At 38.1% G+C, this 26,463-nt stretch overlaps 1 protein-coding gene across 1 annotated transcript; it reads right to left on the bottom strand.

Moving 5' to 3' along the window:
* Positions 1-1,135: 1,135 nt before the first annotated feature.
* Positions 1,136-24,005, bottom strand: LOC145980702 (serine racemase-like). Its single transcript, XM_083113764.1, has 6 exons — positions 23,691-24,005; positions 22,241-22,331; positions 21,736-21,853; positions 19,454-19,665; positions 16,347-16,576; positions 1,136-3,584 (listed from the first exon to the last, which is right to left on the bottom strand). Exons 1-6 carry the CDS (start codon positions 23,868-23,870, stop codon positions 3,438-3,440), a joined length of 978 nt encoding a protein of 325 aa, XP_082969890.1. The 5' UTR covers positions 23,871-24,005; the 3' UTR covers positions 1,136-3,437.
* Between the last annotated feature and the right edge of the window lie 2,458 nt (positions 24,006-26,463).

The raw sequence follows: 26,463 nt of genomic DNA, 5'->3' as shown, positions 1-26,463 counted from the left end.
GTCACACCAACCACGACTTGCTGTAAAGTCTGCACGGGGAATGGCGCTTTTGCTTCTCCATATTTATCCTGTTACCGGTACCTTACTACAAGTGCGAAGTGCGTCCCGTCAACGAAACCTGACTACCAGTATGTACTAGGAAACATCAAGATTCTATCTCCCGCACTTTCCTGATTACGAAACTGATAACAATTGAATGACTATTTGTTGTAAAATGTTCATTGTTGTCCTAACAGCAAATTTAAAGGGGAAAAATTTCGTTAAGCATTTTCTTATCAGGAAAACGAAATGTTGATTGTTGTATTGCAGCTACTGGTAATTTTAAGGACACTTAAGAAAAAAAATATTTACTCTTTGTAACTACCAATATTAGAGACTGTAGTAGATTCTATGTTGTACGTGCATGAAATACGTATATTGTAGTACTGTATATACATCGAATCAAAGATGCCATCGAATCTAAGGTGCACATGAATTTTGGATGTCTAAAATCTGACAAAAACCTGGGCCTTAGATTCGAAGAACTACGGTATATATAAATTGTAAATTGTAAAATGCAGGAAAGCACTAATTTAAAAAATAATAATAATAAAAAAAAAAAAAAATCAGGAACGGACAAAGCATTAACAATTGATTCTTTGCCAATATAGGCTAATAAAAGCACAAAAAAGTGGTCTATAAAAAATGACTTACTGCAATACAATCATTGTTAATTTTACAATACCATCTATATATAGATACTCCGCAAAAAATGACCATTTTTAGAGTCTATATATAGCTGTGCTGCAGGTAATGGGTTAACTCTATAAAGGTAAACAATACATTAAAAAAACCTTGAAGGCAAAGAATAAATGTTTTAAATACCAATCCTGACACTTCTGCGCAACTTAAGGTTCCATTAATTTAAGTGCCTCCTGCCACCATCCACATGGGGGACTTGTAGTTACTGGTATGTAGACTTGGGTTGTTTCCCTGCATATAGCTAGGGGCACTTGTCTGCTGCCAACATGCAGGAGAGCAACGTATGCCTACCTTTCAATGTAACAAGTTCCCGTTTTGATGGTGGCAGGAGCAATCAAAATTAATAGGACCTGTTGTAAGTAAGTTGTGTGAAAAAGTCAACAATTTGCTTCTGTGTATTTATTTGTTATTTCCATTTCCAAACATGAATAACTTTAACATCAAAAAATTCATTGTGGAAATAGAAAATAGACCATCATATAACTGTGCACACTGCAATTTGAAGAAAGCATGTTCTGAGAAAGGATACAGTCTCTGATGTGGAGAACAACAAACTAGCTACAATGCTAAAAGAATACATATACAAGGGCGAGTGAAATGAAAACCTTAATTTGTATTTGTTTCTTATCTAGTAGATTTGTGTGTGTGTGTTTGCACAAGTTTGCTGCATTTTAGTACAAACCTATTGATGATTTACATATAGTATTTTCAACTTTGAGTTAGTGCCTGTATACCTTAAGAAGAATAAGTCTTTGGGGATCCACGTGCAGTGAATGAGCTACTGCAAAGGCCTTTCCACCCATCTGCCTGCAAACTGAGGTCATTGTCGAACTTCCTCCTCCATTAGTAGAATTTCTGGTGTGGCAAGCATGCACAGAGATACTGAATTTTCATTTGCCGAGAAATTTCTGTAAGTTTTATTCTGATCTGATAGAGGGCAAGAAACTACTACTCTTCACTGGTGTGTGTATAGGAGGCGCCATCTTTAAAATGACAAAAATGGCATTTTCAAGCTTATTTGATGAGTGTTGCAGCCTTGAGATAATTTTGTAAATAACAGTCGATACCTCATGTAAATTTGAGCTGTATACCGTCTGCCCTGCAATTTTTATTGGGACTTTTAAGGTTGTCATTTGACTCTTGTAATATATTTTTACAATATTTTTTTTTTTAAAAAAAATTAGTCACTTTGATTTTCTACACTTTTACATTAGCAAAATCTTTATATATTGAAAGTATGACAGTTGAGCTCTAAAGAAGAATATTAAACAATTACAGCTATTGTTACAGCTGAAGAAAGTAACAGACGTGAAAATGCATGGGTCAACAAGCAATCTAACCCAAAACCCTGACATTACATCCAATGTTCTTATCAAATGTATGCCACATGCTATTCCAAATATCTACTGCCTTAATAGCAGCAGTTTAAAGATGTTCACAATGAACAAACTGAAGGGTTGTGTCGCTTATTGCAAATATTTAAATATCATCCATTTCTCTCGTGCTTCATAAATAATTACCCATTTCAATTCCCAAATAAAACTAAATTCTGTGACACAATATGCATCCAAGGGCCAATGCCTGCTTTTGAGACTGAGGTCTGTTACTATTGCTTTGTTTTTCAATGACTAAAAAGTGATCTACTAAAAATAAACAACTACGATCATTATGTCCTCGTTTATATTTTATATCATTAAAAACTTACATTTTAGGTAACATTAGGTAGAAAACGAATTCCACATTCCAACATAAAATAATTTACAATAACCCTGCACTTGTATTAAATTTACAAGGTTCCCACTGAGCCAGAAATCCTTACCAGAGTCATAAAATGAAATGTTTTGTACTTTTCAGGATTTGGGAAACAAAATAATTTTCGCTTATTCTTGAGCTAGTTATTTGATTGGAGATGTTATGTATAAAAATGATTTTATAATTTATTTTTGTTGACTGAACAACATTGAATGACTTCATGGCACAAACATGGTTGAAATTCACGTCTTAGGAAGATTTAGACCTAAGAGAGAGGCAACACATCACCAGCTGAATACTCTTTTCTTGTATGTCCATCTGCACTGACTTTGCAGAAGAGCGGATTGAAGTTCGTTTTATGTGTACGCTACAAGATTTGCACAAACATTTTATTAATGTTAATAATTCATACCACTTGGCAGCCAGATAAGTCTGTTCGGAGCATGATGCATTAACCTGTACAGAGTACGATAACATTATCAATTCATCTGTAGCAAAAAAAATAAAAAAAGATGGAGATACGACAAAATAGTATTTATCTGGTTCATGTTGCTTGGGAACAAACCAATCAACAGCAACATTTCATGCCGTAGCAGAATGCAATTTGCTTCAGTATGAAATCTTCCTTACACAAATATAAATAATTCTGTGTAACTTTTGTGAAAAAAGTGTACTTTGTCTATCGATAAGCCAATAAAGTAAGAGTTTTTTTTTTTTTTTTTTTTTTTTGCGTAAGTTATATATTATCACTCTTGATTTACTTAAAACTTGCTTCATAGCATATTTTACCACCAAATGGTATCTAAATGTATTTCACATTTCGTGGATAAAGTCAGGGAGATATAGGTTTGTTTTTAAATTAGTGGGAACCCTGATTATTTTTCACATACAACATTTGGCACAATAGGAAAGTAGAATAGTAAAAGCTTTGCCTTTGATGGCTGTTAAGAATTCATCCATGGTAGTGACGACAAATCAACATTTCCTCCACATAATATAATGCCAACATGTTGTATCTCCTTGTCCAAATTCTTCATCTGTTGCGAAAGAGCTGCTGCCACACCTGTCGCTGCTGCAGGTTCTATAACCACCTGTAATATATAACATTAATACAATGAATTGTGTCAATATACAGTGCAATTGTGAAAAGAAAATTAATTTTCTACTATTTACAAATATTTGACATTTGCCCTAGATAGTTCATCTTGGGTCAGTCTGACTTCTTAACCTTTATTTGGCCAATGGGTCACATGTGACCCATAGAAAATATAGGTGTAGTCGGCCGATGGGTCACTGGTGACCCATCGTGCTGATTAAAAAGTTCATGTGCTTTTAGCACCTTCATGCTTGTGAGGTTGTAAACGCTGACAGATGTTCAGATAAAACTTTGAAATGTCATGTGGAAGAAAACCCACCCACCCCGACTCCAAAGTTACTTATGGAAGCTGGCGCGAATTTTAAATTTGTACACTTATTTGACAAAAATAACTCTTAGACTATTTGACCAATCTACTTTGGGTAACTTTTGTGTTGCAGCTAAAACATCAGGGCATGCAACCGTGCAGGAATCAAAAAGCCAAAGGCAATAAGAGGGGTTGGGTGGGTCGTGGCCCCCAACTTTCAATGAAAAAATAAATGGGGAGTTTGCCCCCTCTTCCCTTGCTATTTTCGGAAGGGGACGAAAACTTTAACCTTATTTTCAAAGAATGGTCCTTTCTCAACCGAATGAAAGGCATTTCATGTTCCTGGGTGCATTACATTATCGAATATGTGAAAAAACTCAGTTTTTATGATTTTTTCATTGAAAGTTGGGGGCCGCGGCCCACTTAACCCCACTTATTGGCTTTGGCGTTTTGATTCCTGCACGGTTGCATGCCCTGATGATCTAGCTGCAAAACAAAAGTTACCCCAAGTAGATTGCTCAAGTAGTCTCAGAGATGTAACGTTTTTCTGAAATAGGTGTGAAAATTTAAAAAATCTCGCGCAAAAGCCGTTGCCAGAGAGGGGTTAGTTTTGAAAACCTGCTCGGCGGTGTAAGGGTTAGTTTTGAAAACCTGCTCGGCGGTGTAAAGGTTAAGGGCACAAGGGACAGTTTCCACACCCAGCCAATCGCAAGACCCCGAAACTGCTCCTCACCCACAGACCTTTCCCTTTAGTAAGCTAGGGAATGAGAGGTCTGTTCCGTGGATGGTTGTAGAAGGTGAAAACTTAGCATTAAGCTTATGAGAGTATTGTTTTACTTGTTCTCTTGGGAATATCAAATGCCCGATGGTGTAGAAAAATACACAAATGGAAGAGAATATGTTTATAACAATTTCTTGGTCGTAGGAAAAGTTGAAACTTTCATTTGACTAGCCGTAACGTCAAGTTGAAGTTGTTTGTCCACAAGGAATACTGAAAGCCTACAAATAATTTCATCATCACATTTTTTACAGATCATATCTCCTTAATCAAATTTAAAAACCAGCTTCCACTTGCAACATGGGGAGAAATTCATACTCTCTAGTCCTATGTTTTGCTTTTTTCAGTAGCACTGCCCATTCCGACGATATTTAAATAAATGCATACCTGGGCCAAGACTGCCACTCTTTACCTTAAGTTGTTTTTTTTTGTTTTGTAATGTGTGTTTTAAACACTGTTAAACATCAACCTTCCTAAATACAGAAACAAATTATGTACACTTTCTTGAATATTTTATAACTGCTAGAGGTACAAGGGTTGGATAAAAAGTAATGGAAACACTGCTGTCCCGTGAAAGGGGTGAGTCGCAGCGCCACAAGCGTTTCGTGGCTGATAAAGGAATGTCAGACGAGGAAGTATAGTGAGTGGGAGTGATTGTATGTTATTCAGTCAAAAACAGCAGTGCTCTGAAGCAGAGGACAAGAGTGCAAGCACCCTAACAAGATGTTTAGGCAAGAAGAACAACGTCTCTTAGGCAGACGGTCAACGCAGCCTACTACTGCACCTTCTTACAACACCACCTTCGTCTCGCATTAAGAAGGAAGCGATGGCACGTTCTGGCACGATGTCCCATCATCCTGCTTGACAATGCAAAGTGTCACACTGCGAACACTGTGACGGCGCTCCTGCATAACTGGTAGTGGGAGGTACTGGAACATCCGCCGTATTCACCGGTATGAGACCGTGTGATTACGACCTTTTTTGCCAAAATGAAGGAACCACTGGGCGGGAAGCACTACGACACGCGCGAAGCCATCATAACGTGCTATAGGGCGGTCACTGAGGGACATCGACAGAGATTGACGCGCTGATTAAGTACGACGCCTTCCATACGTGTGGCAGAAGGTCGTAGGGATGGGGGGCGATTACATTGAAGGAGTGTAACACGTGCTCCTCTGCCAATACAGTTAAGTACCAATTATACCAGTGTTGCCATTACTTTTTATCCAACCCTTGTAATTTAAAAATAAATAAATAGAAACTTCTAAAGAAGTTGTACTTACAAGTGGCTCTTCACTTCTTCTTTCCAAACTTTTCAATCTGATCTTTCATCAGAAAAGAAGAGGGATAAAATGATAATGGATCATGTGTGATCATGGAATTAAGTCCTTTCCTGCTTTGAACAGAAAAGGAAACTACTATTACTTTTATTTATCGTTTCAATTCCCAAAATTCCCTGATGAAGGATCCGAAAAGATATCTGAATCATTGGACAGAAGTGAAGAGCCACTTACAAATACAATTTTATTTTTACAGTTTTTTAAATTACATAATATTCTATTGTTAACTGACAAAATTAATCACTCTAAAACAAGTTCTACATAAATCATGCTATTTTCCACACATATATCTTCATTTCTCTTTTCCTTGTATGCATGTATTGCTTGCATTATAGAATTATTCCACTTGTAGCTTATGGTTCTAACAACAAGCCTTTGTGCCTGTAAGAACCATAAACTACAAGAGAAATAATCACATTTTCATTCCAATGAAGAAAGAATGCGGAGCTTTCAGAGGAGAAAAATGACTATTTGTATTTTTTTATAATCAATCGCTTTTCTTCCACTTCCATTACGATTATAAGGATGAATCATTAAATGAAATAATAATAACCCATGGCGTAACAGCCAATGGGGGCCAGGGTCTACCTACCGACTGCCAACCTCACTCCCACCTGCTGAGGTGGCAGATCATCCAACCAGATGACGTGTGGTCAGCACGATTAACCCTCAGTCATTGTAGGTTTCAGCGACCAGGTTACATTACTCATTCGTAGCTCCCCAATTTCCCCACAATAGTGGGTGGCCACCGCTCCCATACACAGGCCAAAATCTCAGCAGAAAAGTTGTTACACCCCTTCCCCAGGAGACTCGAATCTGTGGCCATCCCATAGACTGAATCCAAAGTATGGTGCCTTAGAATTCATTTTTTGGTTCCGTGCGACTTACTCACTATCTTATATAAGCATAAAATCGAAATTAGTTAATTTACTTATGTAAAGTGAGTATAAAGCTGTCGTAGACGACGTTTTGGTGGCAACTGCCCCTTCTTCAGGTCTTGTCTGCTATTACGTGCCTAAGTAAAGCTTCGTCATTTAGAAGGGATCAAGGTATATGTATGGACAGGTTGAATGTTAGGATAACTAATGACTAAAACATGATAAAACTGCTAGAAAAACTGTTAAAACCTGTAATGTTATTCTATCTCAGCTCCATGTTGACAGGAACATGTATGTTCAATTACTATTACAACTGTTTAACAGGTTTTATAGCAGTTTTATCATGTTTTAGTAATTAGTTATCCTTACATTCAACCTGTCCATACATATACCTTGATCCCTTCTAAATGACGAAGCTTTACATATGCACGTAATAGCAGACTTCATGACCTGAAGAAGGGGGCAGTTGCCACCGAAACGTCGTCTAAGACAACTTTATACTCACTTTATGTAAGTAAATTAACTAATTTCGATTTTATGCTTATATGGTGTCTTGATGAAAGGACACTCATAAAAGAGCACCCATGACAGGACTCAAATCTGAAACCTTTAGTTGTGGGATGCAGGCAAGAAACGAGAAATGAATATTAGGTGTATTAGAAGTATGGTGGGAAACACAAGGAAAAATAAACTTTGGTTACACATCAGGAGAATAGCATAAATTGAAAAAATACAGCTAAGAATGAAAGGGTACATATTAAATATTATTGTCAAATAAGAAGAATAAGAAAAATGCTCTCGAAAATTACAAAAAGACAATGAGGATGAAGAAGTGGGTAGATACAGACTAACTCAAGTCTCTAATTTCAACAAAATGCATAGTTACCTTCAAACAACTGTAGATCGGACGCTAATTGCCATAGACAGACAAATAATATATCGTTTTACTCGGAATGAACCATAGATTCGGACTATATAAAATTTATGGACATGCGGCATATATATGCAGGGTTGCTACGTGACTGGAAAACCTGGAAAACAGGGAATTTAGTTGGCCAGGGAATTTTGCATATTTTCTGGAATTTACGCGCATTTTGGAGTTGAAGGAGAACCAGTTACAAAATGAACGAACGGGTTCATTTCCACTTCCAAATTCTGTTCTTGTGATTCCAGTTCCCCAAAAAGATTCAGTTCAGAAACTTATTCCTCTCGTCATTATGACTTCTAGTCTGTTACGTACAAAATTATGGTTCCTTTGCATTTCGATTCTATATTTATTCACTCTTGGATCCGTTCGTTTTGTGACTCGTTCTTGTGAACCTGTTCAAGACCGGAATTTGGAGAGGCCTGAGATTTTTCCTTAGAGAACAAGCTATTCAAGACTAAACCTACGCACCAGCCATCCTCAGAATTTCTTGCGGAGAAAATGTTGCTTTAGCTTTGTGTGTGGTGATTAAATTTCCTTTCTGCAAGAACACACCCATTCGGAACCCGTTCCCTTTTGATATGTGAAGCGGAGCAGGTTGGTGTTCGGACAGTTCATTGGTTTTGGATCTGCAATAACTATATACTCCTTGAACCAAAGACAATGTAATACTTTCTGCCTTGAAGAGCAGAATTTCACGTAAACTGGTTGTGGTTGACGTCACACTGGACGGGTGCCTAGTAAAAACAAAGGGACTCACTACTTCGTTCCCCCCGTTAACCCGTTCTGTGAATTTGAGTTCTTCGTTTGCGACTCGTTCAGAAGCAACCTGATCAACTAGTTCATTTGATGCTCGTTGTCGTAGTTTTTACATTGCAGAGATGTTACACCCGAGAAATTAGTGATTTTATGCAGTATCAGTGACGTCATTATTCGAATATGCACGTGTTTTGTGCATGTAGAATGAATTTATTTTTAAAATACTGGTGTGAAATAGAGGATTGATGCCGATAGTAATTTTACGTATTTTTTGCGTGTAGAATGAAATTATGCTGAAAACTGGTGAAAATGGGCCCAAGTTCCTTTTGTTTTATTACGATTTCATCATACTACAAATGCAACTTTTACATGGTTCGATTTCGATTTAGCATGTTAACACATACTGCAGAGTTTTAGCGATTACTTAAGATTTTGTCAATATATGCTTTTGTGGTTAGGTTATATTCCATGTTCCAATAATCATTTAACTTTTCTTGCCTTGTCGTTTCCATTTCATCTGTCCGGCATCTACCTTATGTCTTCTCTGAATAAAATGAATTTTCGACACCACGTGGGTTATTAGCCCTACGGTGAGTCTAGCCGAATGAAGGGGCTGCCTTCTTAGGTCTTTCCGGCCTGCCAGTTTGGAGGGTTTACTCCCTCGCAGTGTCACAGCCATTCTGTTGCTCCAACGCCGCCTGTGACTGTCTGATTCTAGACTCTTTTGGACTGATGTCCTCATCGACTCTAGGCCAGTACTGAAGAGGCAGCTGCCCCTCTTCAGGGATTTTTATCGACTTCCCAGTCTAGATCCACAGTGTTTAAGCGAAATCAGGGTCACCTCGAGAAGGATGTGTTCATCGAACACGCACTGCTGTCTTGGCAAGGGAGAGGTTATATATTCACTTCACCTTACTTTGGGTCGCCCCTTGGGTTAGAAATAGAGAAAAACTATCAAGGGAATAGTCGAAAGTTCTGGCAGACAGTAAAATCAATGAAAGGAAACATGGGAAGAGAATAAGAAACATAGAAGATGAATCAGGAAAGATCCAAACAGAAACTGAAGATATATATTGAAGACATGGAGTAAGTATTACGAAAATACATTTAGGGATGAAAATGGGAAGATGGATGATGAAGATGCAATAGAGAGTGCAAATGTAGAAGAGGATGGAAGAGATGAAATGAAAATGCAAGAAGTGGAGGATGCAATGAAGAGAGTGAAATTAGGAAAAGCAGCAGGAGCAGACGGAGTATACCCAGATCTAATAAAGATGGGAGGAAAGAAAGTTGTACAATGGTTGTGGAAGATTTGTAATGAAGCATGGAAGAGAATTAAAATACCCAAAGATTGGGAAAGAAACATGATCATACCAATCCACAAAAAGGGTAGCTCTGTAAAATGTGAAAACTATAGAGCAATCTGTCTATCTTCAGTAGCTCTAAAAATATACACAAGAATCTTAGAAAGAAGGCTAAGAGATGAAGTAGAGGAGATAGGAGAAGAACAAGCAGCTTTCAGAAGAGGAAGACAAACGCAAGATCACATTTTTACGCTACGACAAGCCATAGATAAATTTCTTAGCAGAGAAAAAGAACTGTTTGTAACCTTTCTGGATTTAAAGGCAGCCTTTGATACAAGACAGTTAAAGGAATAGTGAGAATAGGAGGGGAGAAATCAAAAGAATTTAAGATGAACAAAGGAGTTAAACAAGGAGATAGCCTCAGCCCCTTACTATTTATAATACTAATGGATCAAATACATAAACAAAGTAGAAGAAGAACACGAAAATGTAAGGTTGGAAATAGGAAACTGAAACCAGTTTATGTACAATTACTTCTGTATGCTGATGACATAGCATTAATAACATCAACAAAACAGGAACTACAAAATACAGTAATAGAATGGGCCAGCTCAATACAAGATAGAGAAATGATAGTGAACCCAAAGAAGAGTAAAGTAATGCATATATCAAAGCATGGAAATGAAGAGAGATTGGAAATAGAATGGCAAGGAGAACAGCTAGAACAAGTGAATAGATATGAATATTTGGGAACAATAATAACAGCCGATGGAAAAGTATAAGAAATAAATAGTAGGGTTCAAAAAGCAAATAAAATATATTACCAAATAAGTAATACAATAGTAGGGAAAAAGGAGGTACAAGAAAATACTAAATTAAGGATTTACAAAACCATAATTATACCAACAATGCTCTATGGCAAAGAAAGCTTAACGCTCCAAAATAAGCATAAAAGTAGATTAAGAGCAACAGAGATGAAATACCTCAGAAGAGTCGTAGGAAAAACCAGACGAGATAGAATCAGGAACACTAAAATCAGAGAACAGCTACAAGTAGAATCAATTGAAGAGATAATAGAGAAGAACACTGGGATGGCCATATCATGAGAATGGGAGAAGAAACAAAACCGAAACAAGTAATGGAAGCGAGACCAGAAGGAAGGAGAGGAAGAGGAAGACTTCGGATAGAATGGGAGCAATACCTGTCGGAGATGGTTACTAAAAGAGGGAAGCCACTAATGGAAGTTAAGAGAATGGCACAAGATAGGAAGAGTTTTAGCAGATGGCTGAAGGACCCGACGCCTAACAGCACGAAGGGGAAGAAGAAGTAAGTAAGTGGTTAGGTTAGGAAGGTCAGGTTTGGTTGTCTTAGAATTAAAATAAAGACCCTGAATGCACTCTACTAAGGTTCCGATTTATTTCTACATTCATTCCCACTAGTTTACGATACTTACTGTCGCTTGTCAACCGGAGAATACCTTGTCCGTGGGAAGTGTGTATGATTGCGTAAGGTCATTTTGAAGTTTTCTTTTCAACATAAATAACTTTTTTCGAATCCAAGCAGTGCTCATTATTTTAAGGAAGGTTGAAATTTTGTGTCACAATGATTGCCAAAATTCTATGATAATTCGTCTTCCTGCTAGGAAAATTTGAAAAAATCATAAAACATTCGGAACTGTTACCTTTTAATAGACAGATTTCTATGTTTTCCGTAATATAAAATTGGTTCCAGCATGTGGAAAACTCAAGTAATGAAGGTATTTGATTCCAAAGTATGGCCCACATATATACAGGGTGTTGCAAAATACCTGTTACAACGCTTGGGAGGTGGTTCGACAAGTAAAAACGAGGAAAAAATGTCATGTGAAAAAATGTCGAAATCGGCACCGTTTGCGAGTGACAGGCGTGCGAAAATCGCCTCACACCATGCGTAAAGTACAATAACTCAAGAAGGAAGAAAGATATCAATGTCGGAATAAAAGAATACAAACAAAATCGTGCCTGACGAATACAATGGTGCAGCAATTGAGGCCCAGTGTAAATTGCGCAAGGTGACTCTCAAAGAAAGTGGGGAATCCCGATGGAAAATATAGGAAATTTACTACTATTTTCTACATAATGTTGAGATCGGAATGTAGGCAGTAAAAAATGACGACGTATGTCCACATGTCCCACTACTGCTGGGACACCGTCCCACACTCGGGAAATAGGAAATTCACTCGAAAATGACGCTATGCCGTCAAATTACGCTCAGATTGATTTCAGCTAATTGGTACAGAAAGCTCCACTAGAGGCGCTGTGAGTGTAGGTCACCTGTTACGTATTAGTATTGGTGGATACTACGTAGAGACTGTAGTCGACCGTTGTTTTTCCTGTCTTGTTCTGCGTCTCGCAGCGTGGAGTTTAGTCTGGCGTGTGTGTATGGTTGAATTGCGCTAAGGAATACTGTACGTAGAGTACGTATTCCCGTGTTCTTTCTCGGTTTGCAACAACTGCGTGGACACCTGTGTGACATTACGTGGGTGCTAATCACGGTAGTTGTGATCCGTCACTCGGAGGGAAAGTGCCCCTGTTTCTGGGCAGTTCTCGAACAAGACAATGGTGGAGTACTCTACCCACGAGCTTGCTGATATGCATCTCGTTTATGGAGAGGCAAACCGAAACAGCCGTGAAGCACGTCGTTTGTATCACGAACGTTTTCCCAATAGGCGATTACCAGCACATGCACTCTTTCAAAGACTTGATGCTCGACTGCGTGAAACTGGATCTCTACTACCCCGTAGGTGGGATTGTGGAAGACCCCGCACTGTGCGCACTGTGCAATTTGAAGAGGACGTGTTGGACGCGATACGAGACCGTCCTGACACCAGCACACGTGTCATTGCTCGTACTCAACAAACCCACCATAGCAATGTGTTCCGCGTTCTTCGAGAGGAGGGATTGCACCCATACAAATTGCATAAGGTGCACCACATACTGCCCACGGACTTTCCCCTACGCATGGATTTCTGCCAATGGTACGTGTAACAAACTCTTTCCATTCCAGAGTTCCCAACAATAGTTTTGTGGACCGATGAGGCAATGTTCACCAGGGACGGCATGTTCAATAGCCACAACAGCCACGTCTGGGATATGGGCAATCCGCATGCAATCATTGTGCGCCATCATCAACATAGGTTCGCAGTGAATGTGTGGTATGGCGTAGTAGGTGACCACTTGATAGGCCCGTACATTTTGCCATCTACTTTGTGTGGTGGGAATTATCGGGTGTTTCTACATGACGTATTACCTGAACTTTTGGAAAACGTGCCACTGGCAGGTAGACAACGTATCTGGTTTCAACACGACGGCGCCCCCGCACATTTCGACCGGGGAGCCAGAGCCTTACTCAACGATATTTTCGGCGATCGTTGGATTGGCAGGGGTGGACCTTTACCGTGGCCACTTCGTTCCCCCGACCTCACACCACTGGATTTCTTTGTGTGGGGAGAAATGAAAAGGCTCGTGTATGAAACCCCTGTGGAAAGTGCTGAGGATCTCGTTGCTCGTGTTAGTGCCGCTGCTGGGACAATTGGTGACATGCCAGAGGTATTTGCACGTACCAGACAATCAGTGCTTCGCCGATGCCATCTTTGTCTTGAAGTCAATGGCGGACATTTTCAACAACGTCTCTGAGTATACCGGTGTTTGTGTGAGCCCCTATCAGCACCACATAGTGTCCTTTAGTGAAAGGTACGAGTGAAGATGCTGGATATCGCTGTACTTCATACCGTCGATCTGCATGTGCGGAGGTTGTGCGCTTCTCAGTGGAATCCCTTCCAGATGTGCTGTGCCTGGAAATGTTACATGCCATTGTGTGCGTTTTCTCGCCATTCTCCGTCTTCATTCCTTCGAGGATTACCCACTTTCTTTGGGGAGCTCTCTTGTAGTATATGTACAGCCTAACGACATGTGGCCATTGTTTAACTTTTGTTTTTCGTACTGCAAAGTAGTGTGTCAACATTAAGGGATTCAAAACTTTTTTTTATGATTTTCCAGTATTTTTTTCCATTTGGGATGGTGTCCCAGCAGTAGTGAGACATGCGACAAATTGGTTTCTTTTCTTCGAACCGCAATGTGAACCGTGTACAACAGGAGATTTGCAGTTATTTTCCTATTTCCCGGGTGTGGGACGGTGTCCCAGCAGTAGTGGGACATGTGGACATACGTCGCCATTTTTTACTGGCTACATTCCGATCTCAACATTATGTAGAAGATAGTAGTAAATTTCTTGTATTTTCCATCAGGGGATTCCCCACTTTCTTTGAGAGTCCCCTTGCGCAATTTACACTGGGCCTCAATTGATGCACCATTGTATTCACCAGGTACGATTTTGTTTGTATTATTTTATTCCGACATGGATATATTTCTTCCTTCTTGAGTTATTGTACTTTACACATGGTGTGAGGCGATTTTCGCACGCCTGTCACTCGAAAACGGTGCCGATTTCGACATTTTTTCACATGACATTTTTTCCTTGTTTTTACTTGTAGAATCACCTCCCAAGCGTTGTAACAGGTATTTTGCAACACCCTGTATATTTTTTAGGTGTGTGGTGGGTCACCAGCCCCTATTCACGTTCTGAATTTCCGAAATATGTACTATTTTCAATAAATTTAAAAATATAATCATTATTACACTTATTGCATATTTTCTAAAGGTACATGGCCTAATTTTCTGTTGTTTCTCATTTGTATTGATATAATTGAGGTTGTATACAGGTTACATTGTACAGCTTTGATATATGCCACATTTTTTTATTGTTTTTTTACACCACTTTAATTGTAATTACTTAGTGAAAATGCGGAAGTACAATAGTTTTTATTTTTTCATTGAATAGCATTGCATTAATCAGCTAATAACTGTGTATATTCATATTCATAATAATTAACGTGCCTGCATATTCATATTTTATTAAAAAACATGAGGTTCAAAAGCAAAAATCATGACAACAAACATGTCTGGAAAAATTTCATTTCTGGTCTGGAAAACCTGGAAAAGTCAGGGAATTTCATAATCAAAAAATCGTAGCTACCCTGATATGGAGGGAGAGGGGATGAACCTGATAATTCAAGAATTCTTTTGAAAAATGTAAAAGAAAATCGCAAATCCAGTCAAAAATAGCAACATTATAAAGTAAAAACTAAGAGCTACAGTATGTTGAAAAATGATGTCCTAAAGTAAAAAAAAAGGTCCCATATTTCTCCACTGGTACCGGTTTAAAGAAAAAATTTGATGGTCACTGTCCTCCCTTTTTGAATTTCAGCAACAGCAGATCATCAAACCCAGGTCTTCAGGGACAGCTACACTACAGTGAGAAAAGTGAATTTGTTTTTCAAATTTGATAAAAAGACCTAAGTGAAATACATGTATTGATCTGGCACCTACGTTCAAATTGTATACAACCAAACTCTAGGTGTAAAAATTTACAATCAGGGAAAATTTTATAATATTTTGCTATGTTGGGGCCATGAAAATTTGACTGTACTAAAATCTTTGATCATAAATTTGGGCTTCCACTACAAGGAGAGTGTATAGTAATTGACCTGTAAAAGAGAAACTGACTAATAATGGAGGAAGTTGATGATGTAAGGGGTTGGGCACGAAAAACTGGCCCATCTCATCTCACTTGGTCTGAATCTAAACTTTCTCCTGAATTAATGTGCTTCAAAAATAAGATGTGCAGCTATGGAGGGAGGGGAAAGGTTCCGTTAATTGGCAAGATGTGGAGAGTAGTGGAAACGCCGAATGTATAAGAAATAATAGTTTGAGACCAAATGAGTGAACATGTCTGACAAGATGAGGTCATTTCACCACTGCACCAAACCTTTGCACATAAATATAAATATATATATACAAATAATGAAGGAGACAGTAAACACTTACCACACGAATAGAAATAATTCAATATTTCGCGATCTGGGTCGCATTTTCAAGAAGGTAGATAAAAGATCGACGACACTTTGAGTAGAGGCACAGAATACTGACCGTAGCGTCTCTACGGTCAGTGTTGCCAGAAACAGTTGAAAGGAAACACGAAATACTTTAGCCAGTGTTTACTGTAAGGTGGGTGGGTAGTTTTGGGCAGGAGAGGAAAGAGTTACTGGTTGGCTAGGTTGAGTCCGGGGGGTATAGTGGCGTGCATGCCTGCTATATAGGCCCTTTCCCATCGCCTGCGGAAAGATGTGTCAGAGTGGGGGGGTAAAAGGTGGATGATGGCAACACGGAAGCAGTTATTGAAGGTGGTGTTATGGCTGTTGGTGTGGATGGCAACTGTGAAATCGGAGTTTTGGGTGGAGGAACGGTGATTATTTATCCTTAGATTCAAGGGGGTGGAGGTTTCGCCTAGGTAGAAGTTGCCGCAGATTTGACACTCAAAAAAAAAAAAAAAAAAAAAAAAAAAAAAAAAAAAAAAAAAAAACTCCTACCTTCATCCGTTCCCACACGAGTTTCATAGCTGATGTTATCTCAGCATCCGAAACTGTGAACACAGTTGTCTCTGCCATTTCGCACAAGATAGGGAACGTGAGGTTTCCAACTTGTTGATAGCGGAGTGCGTCTGCTATGGTGACCAGATATGTGGGTGGATTAGGCCATAGGCGGGCTTTAGCTTCCAGACTTGATTGTAGCTCTTTCCCCCATGGCTCCACGGCAAAAACTGCAAACATGTTTTTCATTAGAAATAAAATACATAAAAACTAAGGGTTTCTTCTACAAAAATATTATTTGCATCTACACCTTATGGCTGTACCAGCTCACTGTGCAGAAAGAACTGAGCAAATTACTGCATGGCATAATCATGCCCAAGAACCATACTAAACATGTCATCTTGCAGTCTAGCTTCCTGAGCTGAAAGTTCTCGTGACCCTGCATGGGTTCTTCCTGAATCCGTAATCACATGTCATGGCACTTAATAACCAACAGCGTGTCTACTATCTTATTGAAAATAAAGTGTTCAGCAAAGTGCAGGGGTTCCCATACTTTTTCGTTTCACGGCACCCGTAGTGTTCAAAAATTTTCAAGTTACCCAAGTCTAACACTTGCAATGCTGTTAGTGTGGTTAGGTTACTTGCCTAAGTTAAAAAATAAGCACATATTTCGAACAATCATATTGATTAAATTTTAGTGAAAATATTGGAACATTTCACAGTGCCCCTGCAAGCCAGCCACGGTGCCCCAGGGTGCCTACTTTGGGAACCACTGATCTAGTGAATTAAATATGGTGTACCTAGTAGTAAAAGTGACTTGGAACCAGATAAAGTAAATGAATTATTAAGGAAATATATTCTGATTCCCCTTCCCACCCCACCTCATCGCACATATTGAATTTTATATTATTAGCCAAAGTGGCTCAGTACAACAATTTGAGGGAAGAAAAAACCCAACACGTTTTCCGTAATCTGGATAATGGATATTTATCAATTGCCACAACACATGGTGTTGCAAATAAAATAAAAAGTGTGTATTCCTTGTTAAAAATAGGTCTCTTTGTGTGTTTACAGTAGACATTGAACGACAGCTGGCCACAGTATGCCAACCAGGAAAATGCCTGGTACGTGGAACATCATGTCCATATTTATGGGTCAGAATGGGTGTAGCAACCAAATTCCATGACAATTTCTAGACCTGGATCACCCAATGAAACTATCCTGTTCAGAGTGGACATGTTTCGGCATGCCAGCTGTCACTCAATGCCTCCTGTAAAAACATAACATACCATAATTGACCTTATTTTAATTTACTTTTAACAAGAAGTACACGCACAATGTTCAATTACTTTGTTTTTGCAACATAGTGTATGCCTGTTATCTGGATGTAGTTTGATAATCCAGGTTGTTTTCAAAATGGATACTGGATAATTTGAAATCCATATTTCTCAGTTATCTCAAGTGGCCTACTGGTATGCATTCTAAAATCTACACTATCCATTGCTGCAGTATACCCTTTACACACTATTATATATTTGAGGGAAAAAATAAAATCTGCATAAACCAGTGGTTCTCAACCTTTTCAGTCCGGAACCCACAAGCATGGGTTGCAGCAGAATTATTTGTGGGGGTGTGCACCCAGTTCACAATCATATTTTTGCTAAAATTGAGTACTTTAAGAAGCTATCTTTTACGCGTGCTTAAACAAATTACAAATACTTCATTATAGAAAAGTAAATATGTAATTTAAAAGACTAATTTACTCTAGTCTAACATTTAATTAAACACACATGCTGAAATTGAAAACAAATTTTATTTGTACTCTCCAAACTAACAGAAACGTCGAGTTTAGACTACGTACAACATGGGTTGAATTTAAATCATTATACCGGGTGTCCGAGAAGTCTTTGTATGAAAACAAAAATTAACTGTATCCGCTATATGCAACATAGACATGAAAAAATGGTACCAAAATGTTCGGAAACTATTCAAGTTTTATTGGCAATAGGAAAGAAATCAATAAATCTCCACGTGAGCACCCTTGGTAGCACAGAGTACATCTAGTCGAAATTCAACTTTTCGCCATGCATTAGCCAACATCAAAGGAGGGATTGATGTGATGACTTGGGTTATCCGTTGTTGCAGAGTTGCAAGATCGGATGCAAGAGTTCTGTAGACATTGTCTTTCACATAACTCCATAGAAAAAATCTAAAGGGGTTATGTCTGGAGATCGTTCAGGCCACACCATCGGTCCATCTCGACCAATCCATTTTCCAGGAAATGTCTGTTCAAGGTAGGAACGAACCTCCAGACTCCAATGTGGCGGTGCACCGTCTTGTTGAAAGATAACATCTGGGTGGTATTCTAGCAATTGAGGAACAGCAAACAATTGCAACATGTCGAGATACACTCCAGATGTTACGGTGTCCTCACAGAAAAAGAATGGTTCGATTATTCTGTCATGCAGCAGCGCGCATCAAACGTTCACCTTCGGGTTGCCCATGGTCGACTTCCTCACCTCATGAGGTGGCTCTTTACCCCAGATACGCACGATGTTTGAAACTGTCTCTGCACTGTTTTTTGTGACCTGCTCTCGTGAAACCACAGGACACACTCAGCCTTTTTCTGATTTGTGTACATTTCCGGTTTGCTGGACACTGGCACTGCTACACTACTGCAACGGTACAGAAATCTGAAACAAAAAAAACTTGAATAGTTTCCGAACATTTTGGTACTATTTTTTCATGTCTATGTTGCATATAGCGGATACAGTTAATTTTTGTTTTCATACAAACACTTCTCGGACACCCGGTATATCTTAGTAATTTAAATGTAATAGGTTTTTAAGACACAGTAAATACATTTTCGAACACAACTTCGTGACCCACCAAACACCTTCTTGAGATCCAGCAGTGGGTCGTGCCCCATAGGTTGAGAAATGATGGCATAAACTCATTAATACAAACAATTTTAAGAGTACGTTTGGTATTTTGAAGTAAATGCAAATATGTTAATACATCCTGCAGCCCTGGCAGAACCACCTTTGGTTGGAAGAAATTGAAACCACCATGAGTCAGGGAACAGTTTATAGGTTGTTAAAATTCACCTTTGCATGAAGGTTTTATGCCTTTCGTTGCAATGCAAATTCCAGCAGTCATCCCACCACCACTTATGGGAACTAAGATTGCATCCAAATCCGGAACTTGCTCCAGGAATTCTAAAGCAATGGTCCCTTGACCGGCCATAACGTTATAGTTGTCAAATGGATGGATGATTTCATACCCAAGGTCCTTCGATATTCTGGCACAAGTTTCTGACCTAGTTGAAGAAAGTCATGAAAATTATAACTAATTATACAGTAAACATTTATGCCAAACAACTGGCTTGAATAACTTGAAGGATAATATTAACTCTCCTGTCAAATGAATAATGTCACCAGAAAGATACGTGAAAATATTATATTTTATTTATCATTCTGTAGCAATGATAAATGTAAAATTTGGCAAACATACTTCAAATAATATATATGTAAAAAACACACAAACCAACATTTACATGGGCACGGAAGAAAATTATTGTAATCCCCGTATTAACCCTACCTTACCCATGCCATACAAGAAATTTAATTACCTCAGGGAGGCTCAGAGGCCCTCCCTTCAATCACTGAAATTCAAGAATCTTATTTTGTTACTGAATAACTGATTGATTGATTTTAATGAGCCTATTTTTACGTGTTCTTTTCGCTCACTATATTAGGCGGGATGAAACTACGAAGTAGAATGTACATCTCTCTCAACATGTAATAAATTATTGAATTTATTACTAATGTTGTGCAAATTAGTTAACATCAAAAGTAAATTCCAGATAACAGGCCTGTTAAAAACCTATTCTCTCATTTTTTAAATTATTTATTCATAGATTGCTTAAAAATATCAAAAACTATGCAGCCTCTGAGGACCAAAATAGCCTTCCCGTAAAGAAGTACTCTGCACAAAAAAGGACAACATGACTCCACAGAGGATTATCCTAGGCGTGAATCCAGACACCAGAGCCTTGTCAGCCTTCAAGAAGCAGTTACCTGGGTGTACTATGGGGAAGTGAGGTTGACTTTGGGTGTCTTAGTCCATCATTGAATAACTGTTTCCTGAGTTGTTTGCAGTTATGTAATAATTACATAAAAATACAATTATTGCACAAGTGTCATGTGCATATTTTATCTTTGAGTGAACTTGCAGCACAATTGCAAGTCTACATTTAATGAGTGTAAATGCTTTGTGTGTGTGTGTGTGTGTATATATGTGCAGTGCTACAGGCATGAGTGTGGTGCCTGAACACACATCCCAAGGGGGAGCCCTGATAGGCCCATCGCATGCATTTTGCCTCCTATGTGGATTACCTTTATGAAATACAGAAACAGGTAACACTTTACTATACCAGAGACGGATTTCTTCAAATTTACAGGAGGAAGTATTTACGCCAATCATTTTCTGTAGCGTTGTTGATGTTCGGTAAAGTAGTTTTGATCCATTTTAATGCGAAAGCATGTGGTTTTCTACGAAAATCTCTTTCCGATGCACTATTGCTGCTGCCGCCATTTGCTTTCTGCATGAGAGCACAATGTTCCATGTGTTTGATGACGTAACCGCCGTAGTCAGTGTTTCAACCCACGCCATCTTTTCGCTATTAGATGACGTGTCGTTGTCCGTTTATGCTAAATTGAAAGAAAGGAGTGCTAATGGAACCTAACCTAACAGGCATACCTCGTCCCCGTGATGGTTCGTGGGGCTATCGTGAATTTTTGGGCTAACGTCAATGGTTTTTGGGGCTACCCATGGATGGTTTTTGGGCCTAACGTCAATGGTTTAATAATTACTCTTTATGTCAAAAATTGAACTTTTTTCGTGAAAAAAAATCGTGAAGGATTTTTAATTTTTTTAAAATTTAGGTATTTTTCGGTGAACAAGGTTGCAACACTGCATGCACACTCCAATAGACAAAACACTGGCACAACGCTCAATGAATGGGTAAGCTATCGCCATATTGTGTGGAAATAAGGAAGAACAGTAAGTACTCGTTAATGTAAGAAATAGACATTATTTTCGTTAGAAATTATTTATTTCACCTAAATAAATGTTCCGCAATGCAGAATAGTACGTTAGCAATGTAAAAAAGTGTGAAATAAATCATTGACAGGTGTCTCTGGTATAGTAAAGTAGTACCCAGAAACACCCTAAGGAACAATTTAAATTATTTTCATTTTTTTAAAAAAAATAACATTTGAAAAATTGTAAACAAGAGGTGGTGGACCTGGATGCCCCCCCTAGGGTTAAAATGGGGGCACAAACAAAAAAAGCTGCAGTCTATTGCCACTAACGGTAATGTGCATACCGACTTGTAGGATTTGCTTTGCAGTATTCAAGCTGTGCTCCATATCCTTCAATTGCTTGTGTCTTCGCTTTGGATGAACCTTCTGGTACGACAACTGAGCATGGCAAACCAGCAACTTCTGCAAATTACAACACAATGTTCAAAGAAACATAATTCACACTCTAAATTACAAAACAAAAACTATTAATAATAAATAGTAAAAATTTAATACAGCTATTTGCATTATTTTTAGAGGCTAATTAATTTTTAAAAAGTTAAGGCAGATATTACAAACATGTGAATATTATCTAATGCTGTACACTCAAAAAGAGGAAACATACCACAGCTTTCTACATACAGAAACATAATTTAATATTAGATATTTCTGGATGAATTGAAGTCACATATTATGTGAAGAACAGAAACAGCATTAAAATTAAAGTTGTCATTGCCACTTGCAATAAGTAGCATAAATTTTAATTGCTATGAAACAGAAAGCAGGAGGAGATACTGTGTGAATTCTTACTTGCTGCAAATGCAACTGCTTGTCCATGATTTCCACTGCTGTGCGTAACAATTCCTTTGATGTTGTTGTTATATTCTTTCAAACTCAGGATCTATAGAATGAATTAAATTTAGCCTGAAATCAAAAGGTTGCTTATAACATACAAATTGCAAGTGCATAACATCCATCATAAGCATTTGATAAGAACACTTGTTGAACTATCATTTCATAAAAAGGCATTTTCTTTTTAAAAGTAATTTACTGGATATTCTGTGTAATCCATTTTGCAGTATGTGTGTGTGTCAGAATTACATATAATTTTTATGCATATGCTTTTCATTTTGAGAACGTACAACTTTGGACCAGCATCATTACGGAAGGTCAAAATTAATGCTTTACAAATAATAGGCATGTGCAAAGAACAACTGTAATACAAATGATGGTAACGGATTCCTTCAAATTTACAGGAGAAAGTACTTATGGAAATCATTTTCTTTAGCGTTGTGGAAGTTCCTGAATGTAGATTTGATCCATTTTAATGTGAATGCGTGTTGTTTACTGTGAAAATCTCTGTCCGACACGCTGTTTCTGCTCCCGCCATTTGCTTTCTGCATGAGAGTGCAATGTTCCGTGTGTTAAGATGATGCAACCCCGTAGCCAGTGTTTCAGCCTCGCCGTGTTTTCACTAGAACATGACGTGTCGAGTATTTTCATTTTTTTTTAAACTATGCTTGCCTAACCTAACTTAACCTAACCTTACGGAAAATGTTTTTTGGGGCCAACGTGAATGGTTTGTGAGGCTAACGTCAATGGTTTGCGACGTATTAGCATAATTTCAAATCCGGGCACGAAAGTATATATTTTCCGGTGAACGAGATTGCAACACTGCATAAATCGACAAAACACTCTCAGAACGCCCCCTAAACCAGTACGCTATCACGGCCATAATGTGTTACAGATTCGAAACAACAAGTAATAGTAAGTACTCGTAAATAGAAGAAATAGACATTATCTTAGTTAGAAATGCATTATTTCACCTTAAGAAATGTTCCGCATTCGAAAATAACACGTTAGCAATGTAAAGAAGTCCGAAATATATGATTCGTAGGTGTTTCCCTCATACGATAATAGTACCCAAATGATAATTATTTTATAAAGTTACAATGACTAAAAAAAAAAGTTTTATAAATTTCTACATTCTACGATGCACTTATTCCGGAACTGATTTTTGGTTATGGATTTTATTGAAAAACGTTATAACAATCCTAAAAGAAGGGCAAGGAAGTTACTGTTTACAAGGTACCCTGCATTAAAAATTGTACTCAGAGTTATAAATCAGTTTTGTGTTAAATGGGTAACTTGTCATATATGCCGAAAACCTGTAGATTCTTACGTGTCTCTTTAACTGCATACAATTATAACAAATCTAATCTCTCTGTCCGCTCCATGGCAATACCAGTAATTTACTCACCGCATTGCAGGCGCCACGTGCTTTAAATGATCCTGTTTTTTGAAACAATTCACACTTAAAAAACAGTTTTCTGCCACATCTTTCGTTCACAATTGAGTTCGTAATTACAGGCGTTTTATGAACAATGTGCGATATTCTCTCATATGCGGACTTTACGTCTTTCAAAGTTACACTCTGCATTTTGTAGCTACTGATTTTCTTCTTATCTCTAAGTGCACAAAAATGATAAAAATTTAGTTCAATTACAAGGTGCACAAGTTATATACACATTTGCAACGCTCATGTGATAGTCGAACGAACAACAGGTAGCGTGCGCAACCAACCAAGCAGACGATAACATTTCTGAACACTATTGCCAAGCAAGGAAAAAAATTGTACCTGGTCAGAATTGTGTATTTCAAGTAATGATGCGATTTCGTCAACATTCTCCCTGAAAATGTAAACTGCATCACGAGAAAAGCAGTTAAAAAAATTCCATGTGTCACAACTCACAAGTGTCGACTCGGGGAGGGGAGACATTATCCGATATTCAAACATTCATGAACATCTGAAAGTTTAAAAACACACGGACCTAATTTACTTACAAAAATAGATAGAGCAGAGCATTGTCGTACCCAGACGTTTTTTGCCCAAAGAGGGCAAACAAAACTCTTTTCAGAGGAACAAACGACACTTCCCCATAGAGGCTAACAGTGGCGTCCCCAGGATTTTCGAAAGGGGGGTTACCTATACTTTTTTAGTAGTCAGCCAGCCTCATTTTTGCCTGTCTTTGACGTTATTATTTTTTTTGTAAAGGAATACTGGGTCAATACTGATCCCCGCCAACTCCCCTTGGACATGCCACTGGAGGTAATGACGTATTTAGTGGGTCCAACCCCCCCCCCCCCCCGAAGGACTTGCCAAGTACAAAAATTAAATAATGAAAATATACATTGTTTAACATTATTTGCATAATCGAGTGATATTTATTTCCACCTAACTTATTTGAAGGCAGTTTTAGTTTTTATAATTGTTTTATTTAACAATAATTTGATGTGTATCTGTCTAAACAAAAGCTAACGTAGTACAATGACTTCTTTGTTGTATAATTATTTTATTGGGAGACTCTTGAGACAATACTATTCTACCGCACTGGCAAGGACATATTTAAGAGTGAGGCCCAAGGGTCTCTTTGCTTTCATGTCTTACTGCTTCCAGTTTTCTATTATTTCTTCTAAATTTTCCTTCACTTCCTTGTTTTTCTCTTCAAGTCTCTCTACTATTTTTGTTGTTCTCTTCCGCCTTTCTATTGTTTTCTTCTAACTTTTCTTCTATCTTGGTATTATTCTCATCAAACTTCTCTTCTAACTTTCTACTACTTTTACCTATCTTTCTACTGTTCTCTTTTAATTCTCTACTATTTTCATCCATCTTCATCTTTAATTCTCTACTCCCTTCTTCTGCCTTCCTGCTATTTTCTTCCATCTCTACAATTTTCTTCTATCTTTGTATTATTCTCATCAAACTTCTCTTCAAATTTTCCTTCTAATCTCCTGCAATTTTCTTCAATTTGCATCGATAACTTCTGGAACATTTCCATCATGTTCATCTCTTCTGTTCTCTTTTGTTTTTTCTTCGTCTTTTCGTCCTTTCCTTTTATTATATTTTCTTTCTTGCAGCTCCTGCATATGTCACCTTCTCCTCTTTCACTTAGTCCTATGTACTTTTCCTTTCTTATCCCCTCACATAGCCAGTGTTTCATGTCTTCCCATGAGCTGCATAGGATAATTTCTTCCTTATTTCCCTCTTCTCCACAGCAGTTTAATATTTCCTTTATTTCTTCTATTTCCTTCACTACGGTTTCTATATTCTCGCCCTCGACTTTATGTTCTTTCTCCATTTTGGCTTTCTCTCTCTTTGCTTTCTTATTCACAATTCTTCTAGCCGCAACGTTGGTCGCCACTTGTGCAACGCCCCTTGTGGCTGCACTTACTTTAACTAGTATACCACGGCTACAGTATCTTCAGGGTAATGGGTTCTTTGTTTGAGAATGCAAATAAGAAAGTGTTATAGCCAAAGGATATGATGAAAATGCGAGTCTATATTCTGAGAATCTTCACAGTTACAGAGATTATACGATATATGTACATGAATATTTCTTTGGAAGAGATTATATTTGCCTTCTTCTTCTTTCTTCTACATTAAACGAATAGGCTTCTTCTTCTTTCTTCTACTAGCGTAGATCTCTTCTTTAGTGAAGGAATAGGCTTCTTCTTCTTTCTTCTAAGGATAACGATTTCCTTTATGAATAAATGATTGGCTTCTTCTTCTTCTATTTCTTCAATCTTTTATTTACAACAAATCGTTTCTTGGCCTTCTTCTTATGACATCAATTTCTTTTATGAATAGATGATTGACTTCTTCTCCTTTCTTATATTTATTATCTATTTCTTCTATCTTCAATTTGCAGCAAATCAATCTATTTCCTTTTCTTCTATTTATAGTGATCATATATTTTTCCTATCTCTTCTTTTACAGCAATCGTATACTTCTTGAAAGCTCAAATACCTTTGCACGTTTCCCTCTTTTCGGAAGCCTGAACACAAGCTCGAAAATATTTCAGGGGCGACAAATCTGGATATAGCACCACCTCCTATCCCAAACCCAGTGACGTGCGGTGACGTCGACACTTGGGGTAGCAGTCAGTGGCGTGCTCAAGGGGGGGGTTGGTGTGGGTCACACCCCTCCCCCCTTTAGGGTCCAGTATTCCAAAAAAAGAATGTCAATAACAGGA

Source organism: Lepisma saccharinum, chromosome 28 (genome assembly GCF_977018435.1).
Source record: "Lepisma saccharinum chromosome 28, izLepSacc3.1, whole genome shotgun sequence".
NCBI lineage: Eukaryota > Metazoa > Arthropoda > Insecta > Zygentoma > Lepismatidae > Lepisma > Lepisma saccharinum.
Note: the sequence above shows the minus strand (reverse complement) of the source record. Positions and strands in the feature narration are given on the sequence as shown.